Raw genomic sequence first — 6,579 nt, 5'->3', positions numbered from 1 at the left:
CAGTGCTCGGGCCCTAATTACATTACAACAGGGTGGTGTTTTAAAGCATATTAAAGCACACCACATTACCTAACCCTGACCCCAAGGTACTTAATTACACAGAAGTGTGAACCCACATGCTGGTTACCTAGCAACAAGCTGTAGATGTAACTTGCAGCCACAAGAACGGCAACAGGTTGGAATGTGCTGCACTTTTTCCAAACTACATCAATAATTAAGTTTTGAGGTCGAGTTTGACAGCAATTAAAACTGTGAATAAATTCAAATGTGGTGGCTTTTCCAACGGTGTATATAACGTATTTTAAATTTCCAAGCTGCAACACATGGAAAAAAGCAACTTGTGGAATTAGTGCCGACACTCACCTCTTGCACAGCAGGTGGAGGTTCTGAAGGCCTAAGGCGTGCGTGAGGGACAGACACTCAAGAACTGTTCTCTGAACCCCGTCAATCGTCTGCAAACACATAAGAGAAAAAAGAAAAGCTGTTTATATTCATACAATTATTTAAGGAAGTTATAGGCCTTTGATGTTCAGCAGCCAATATGGTAACTAGTAACTAGCAAATAGTAAAATGGGAATGAAAAAGTGTTCAGAGGAGTGAGACAACATTATTGTTGACACTGAGCATGCAGGCACCAAACAAAACCAATAAGTGTAAAGCCAAAGGAATAAACATGGGATTTGTTCTTGGCGTCTTCAGCTGTCACACTCTACATACTGCTAAATCACTGTTGGTCTGGAATACAAGGAAAGTGATCTGACTTAACTACAAATGCAAAATGATTAGTAGTAAAAAATTATAATTTAGAATCAATTACATTTGAGCGTGTGCAATAATGCCACTTCACAGTAAGAATTAGTTATATGTGAATAAACCTTTCGAGAATGCACTGATCAAACATTTTCTCTCCTGATATGGGTTCTGGGCACCTGAACTCAGGGCCTCTGCCAGTACCGAGTGGTGATCCAATACCAGTGCTTTCTTTTACCAAATGTATTTCTGTATATCTCACTACATGGAACATGCTGCATTCACATTCGAGCACATATCATTTTAGTGGACAAGAGCAGGATGGTAAAATTAGGTGAGGCCGGCAGAGAATATAGGTGATGGTAGATGGCATTCAAATATTTAAACTTCCTGCCGTCCAAAGCATTAGGATCTGGACAAGAAGAAGCTAATATTGAAATAATTACATAAAATAATATACACTAAATAAACAATACAACTTCACCATTGCAGCATATCATCATGCATGTATTGTTTTGCCGTCCTGCCATTCCGTGAATCATTTTGATGTAAGGTAACTTAAGGCCAGGGATTCCTGTGGTGCTAAAATCTCATTCTGTGGCCCAACTAACTGAATAAATGTAACCGTTAGGACTGCACAATTAATTGAAATATTAGCAAAATCGCAGTATAGCCAAGTGCAATATGAAAATCGTAGAAGCTGCAAATTTTTGATACATTTAAAATGTGTGATTATAATGAAGTACTGTAGCCTACTGGCCTACAAATCTTGTTCTACAGATTTAAGAAAACATTTGTTTGGTACAGACACCAACAAGCATGATTTTGATATATATTTCAGAGAAAATTCAATTTGTAATGCAAAAATGATCATTCCCACACTAATCATGAATCATATCGCAATCACAGTATCTATCAAAATAATCCCAATATAATGTTTTTACCATATCATGCAGCCCTAGTAACTGGTACTTAAAACACAGATTTTTTTAAGACAAAGACTGTATTTAATGTGGATCAGTCACTTTACAGCTAATATCCAATCCACTTAATAAAGACAGTATTAGCCACGATAGTCCCTAATTTCAAGCAGACTGCTATTAACCTGTACCTGCTTTGTAAACTCTGTTGCGAGAACAGGCAACAGATTTTCCAGTACACAGGAATCATGCAGGTGTAATGTAAGGACATTGTTCACGTAGGTATTAAATCTATTTATCTGGTTACATGCTGTGGTGGTCTAATTAAGTCTAATTCTATTTGTTTGTGTTTAGGAAAGCACACTTATTTGATGTATAGTAAGCCTGGTTTTGATTTTAAAATGTCTACATTGACAGGGGGTTGTATTTATACATTTACAAAGCATAATGTTAAGGTGAAAGATGTGTATGAATTTCTAATACTGAATAAGAGTGAAGACAGAAAATAACTATATATTTCATCTCATTTGTGGAGCCCCAAATTCAACATTTTTGAAAAATCTAAAATGCTCCATATGTGAAACTATATGCACTGTACATATAGAAAGGTAGAGGAAATCCCCCTTTAAGGTATTCACTAGTATTCCTTCTATATCGCTGACCTTGGGGAAGAAGCGGCAGTAGTCTCGGGTCAGAACCATCTCCACCACGTCTTTCAGCCCCTCCAAACCCAACATGTCTGCCGCCAACACCACCTGGCTGTGGGACAGGAGACACCAAATACAGGTCAGTTTCTTTTCTGGGCCTGTATTCTAATTTTGGACAGTCTGTTCACACACAGTACCTGGCACTGGCTCCAGGTGGCAGATCCACAATGGCCCCATACATGAACTGGAGCAAGATCTCCATCTCATCTGGCCCTAAGCTGAAACAGTTAGCAAAAGAATCTGTTTACAAGCCATAAGTCAAGTTAACATATGGTATTGTCCCCCATCACAACCTAACACTCTCTATGTGAGTGTTTTGTCTATACTGCATATTTCTTTCAAGAGCGGTGCAAACACAACTAAGAATGCTGTAAACAAACTCCATATATCATGCAGCACTCAGTCCATGTGACTGCGGCCCGAGGACCCCCCCCTCCGCGCACATCAATGCTGCCGCTCTCCATTCTGACAGCCGTGTCTTCCCCCGTTACCCTCAGATCAGTAATGCTGAGGCGAGTGACACGTCTCTCCCTGGAGAAAAAAAAAGGCTTCATTTGCCTCTGCCGCTCTGAAAGGAGACTGCGGGTGGTAGTGGGGGGGTGCTGGGTGCTGGTGGTGGGGGCTCTTCAGCAGGCATTGGATGAAAAGACATTTATGTGCCTCACAGTGGAAACACCGCAACCATGCTCGGTAGAAATCTGAGCGAGCCATTTGAGATTCCGCTGGCAGTGGGTGGTGGCTGCGTGCGTGTGTGTGTGTGTTTGAGTATGTGGAGTTAAAACATGGCATTGTGAGTGAAACCCCATACTGTACAGAGCCACCTCTGTTGCAAGGCATGAATAATTGATGCAGCACATGCAGTAATCCAGCTGTATTTTTCAGGAATGAAATGTAGCATTGTTAGGCCAGGAGTGGAGGTGTATTATTGATCCCTGCTGCTGGATGATGCTGAGGCACCAGTCTTACCCTTGCAGAGTGATGCACTGTCTGGAGCTCTCCATCCAACTCCCGCTCAGCATGGCTCGGAAGTACTGAGACCGCGCACACAGGATTGCCCTAGAAACCCAATAAAGCAGGCAGTTGCATGTCAGATCCACCCACTGTTTTAATATTTCACATGTCATCCAACGGGCTTGTGTGTGTGTTTAAGTGGTTTTGAAGAGACTAGCAGGAGGACAAAAAAATATAGTGTGCGTTCTGTTTCTATTGTGCCTGACTCTCAAGACTGTACTGTAACTGATATGGAAATATACTCCTACTGAGGTGTTTTAGGAAATAACTTGTTTTTTTCTTTTTATGTAACAGCATATTTGTGACCTGTTTCTGAAAGATTTAACTCTTCAGTAGGAACCAGTGTGCTTGAGGCTGAGACCCACAGACAGAGTGCGGACATTAGAAAGTACTGTGAGATGCATTGTTGGATTAGTTTTTTTTTCGCATTATATTTTGTAGAAAGAAATATAGCCTTTGTGTGATGGAAGTCAGTCGCAATAGTTCTGCAATAGCAACTGTGTAATGACATTGCTCTGCCCTACCTCACACCTTGGGTTTTACACCTTTTCTTTTCATCCTTTAATTCTTCAAACATAACTAATTAAAATGATCTAAAAATAAGAAGTCATTTTATAGTCATTTATATCACATCTGTGTATATTGTGATGCTGTATGATATTTTCCAAAAATTGAACTGAAAAACTACTTAAATAAGCCTTGGACAACAGTCGTGTAATATAATTTTATATTAAGGGTTGCCCAACATATTTGCTCTAGCTGTAGTCTGAGATAGAACACTCACAACACACAAGTTCTGAAAAGCCTCAAAAAGCCTGACTACATTCAAAACATACCTCAATATTATGATCATGATGAAAAGATAATAACTTATATCAATACAAGGATATTATATTAAGTTTATTGCCAAGCTATACTCCTGTGTAGCAGATATATTGCTTTCTTATGAAAATGAACAAATCAAAGCGAGTGGCAACCTTGGTGAGAAGTGAGCTTTCTTCAACAAACTCATACCAGCTTTTTATTTTCATTATTAGAAAAGATCCTTGTTCAGTCAACACTTTTATCTGTCCTGGATTATGCATGCATCAGACTCACTTCAGCAAAGGCTTTGTGTCATCCATTCATCTCTACATTTTATTTTTAGCGTTTAGCATTTTTTTGGTAAATATTTTAAGTAATAATAATAAGTTACAAGTGTTACAAGTCGAACTCAACAAACTCTTCTCAACAAACTCAACAAACTCTCTCTGCACAAAACTGTGGAATGTCACCTGTTCATGAGTATGGGCGAGTTTTGATCTCTCACTAGCATAATCACCACCTCTGAGCTGCTACACTATATGGCCAACAGCCCTATTAGTTATTGATTTCAGGTGTTTCAGCCACACCCAACAGATACCTAAAATCCAGCACATAGCAATGCACTCTCAATAGACGAACATTTAGAATTCAGAATGGGTCAGAGACATGAACATGCATGATGAACACTTTGCAAAAGGCTGCCTGAAACGCGATAAAGAAAAATCCTTTGATGTACCAAAAACCAGGCATTAAACAAGCCCGGGGATAAAGACCGTAGTGTTGATTATCATGCTTCAGCCTCTCCCCTCCTCATAGACAAACACAAATGGAGCAAAGTCAGCAGACAGCAGATTAGAGTCCACTGTTGAGACACTGAAGTGAAGTTTAAAAAAAAAAAAAAAGTGGTTATAGGCTAATGGAGAATGTTCACCTGCACAAAGACCCTCAGGCAGCTGTTGAAACGAGGGATTTTTTCTACCCACTGACTATATACAGGTTGCCATAAATACTATGCCTAAAGAAATACTATACATTTACAAGCCATGATGTTGAGAAAATGGTGAGACTATAGAATATTCATTTTGCATTAGTTATTATTTATGTTCATTTGACAACCCCACAGAATGTGACTGCTGGTCCTATGCTACTGCGCTATATGCCATATCTAAATGTTGGATTTTTGAGACAATGTGTTAAGTAGTCTCTTGTGAGGGGATAATGCATCTCAAGAGATATTAACATTACATTAACAGTAAAGTAGAAGTATGGGTGTTGGGCCCTGCAGCTGTTCTACAGATCACTGCTGCAGAGTAACAAAAAACAGCCGAGCTCCTGCTCTCTGACGAGCTCTCGCTGGCTGGCTGCTCCCCTGAGCACGAGCTGGGAGAAACCTGTCTCCATGGTTACCAGCTGCTACTACTACCTCTGCATCACTGAATGACCACCCACCACTGCTCCACACTGGCAAGAGTCAACAGCAGATGTGTGATGGTGACATTCTTAAGAGAAAGAAAGTGCTTTTTGATTACAAATGTATGAATAAGGGTGGCAGCTGGGAGGCAACTAAAAATAGTTCTACCTGTGGCAGGAGAAGACCTGCTCCGCCACTTCAATGGTGATGTCACAGTGCTCTCCCCTCTGGTACAGATCCAGCAAGTCAGCTCCGAGGCCCGAGGCCGGTTCCAGAACAGCGTCTGGAGTGAAGTTGAGATGGATAATGAGGAAGGACAGGAGGGAGAGAGTGATGAGAGAAAGGGTGTGAGTGTGTGAGACACGTAAGATTGGTATTTGTGTGTGTGTAAGAGGGAGGGAGGAAGGGGGTGAGGGGGAGAGAGAGAGAGAGAGAGAGAGAGAGAGAGAGAGAGCAGAGGATGCTATCATTAAACCACTTAACTAAAAATAGTGGGGAAAAAAGTTTGTTAAAGCACAGCTGCATTATCTGTAGCATGGCCATGCTGCAATTAGCAGTAACGACAACAGGCATCCTAATGCGATTAACTCTTAAGTGGATTATGGCTGAGATGACATGATGTGAGGAAAGGGGAGGGAGGGGGCAGCTGAACCGTCACATAACCTAGAATAAACCCTCCATGGAAAAGCGTGTTGATCTGTTTACCTGAGTCAGTGAAACTATGAAGGTCTGCTGGGTCGGGAACAGGCGGACTACTTTCTGTCACTCTGCCCTCCACGTCTGGGATTATTTCAGCCGAGCGCATTCTCTGGTCTGCTGTGTACACTCGCCTGCAGGGGGGGGGGGGGGGGGGAGACTCTAAAGGTTAATTAAAAGTAGGCCTTTCACAACTGTTTAAATGAAAGTCTCATTTTATGCACTGTGATTTCAGTGGCACCTGAAATGTGAAGGATTTTGTTTTTCTCAGTGAAGCATT

At 41.0% G+C, this 6,579-nt stretch overlaps 1 protein-coding gene across 2 annotated transcripts in view; it reads right to left on the bottom strand.

The window, feature by feature from the left end:
* Positions 1-6,579, bottom strand: part of btbd8 (BTB domain containing 8) — a 28,202-nt gene that overhangs the window by 16,056 nt on the left and 5,567 nt on the right. For both annotated transcript variants that reach the window (XM_035653233.1, XM_035653234.1), the window contains exons 4-9: positions 6,309-6,433; positions 5,772-5,886; positions 3,344-3,433; positions 2,515-2,595; positions 2,333-2,429; positions 364-452 (exon numbers count right to left, since the gene is read on the bottom strand). In XM_035653233.1, coding sequence (XP_035509126.1) covers positions 364-452; positions 2,333-2,429; positions 2,515-2,595; positions 3,344-3,433; positions 5,772-5,886; positions 6,309-6,433 — 597 coding nt within the window. The remainder of the gene's footprint in view (positions 1-363; positions 453-2,332; positions 2,430-2,514; positions 2,596-3,343; positions 3,434-5,771; positions 5,887-6,308; positions 6,434-6,579) is intronic.

This window comes from Morone saxatilis, unplaced genomic scaffold (assembly GCF_004916995.1).
Source record: "Morone saxatilis isolate NCDOM2014 unplaced genomic scaffold, NCSU_SB_2.0 Contig12, whole genome shotgun sequence".
NCBI classification, from domain to species: domain Eukaryota; kingdom Metazoa; phylum Chordata; class Actinopteri; family Moronidae; genus Morone; species Morone saxatilis.
The sequence above is the reverse complement of the archived record's forward strand: the minus strand, read 5'-3'. Positions and strand labels throughout refer to the sequence as shown.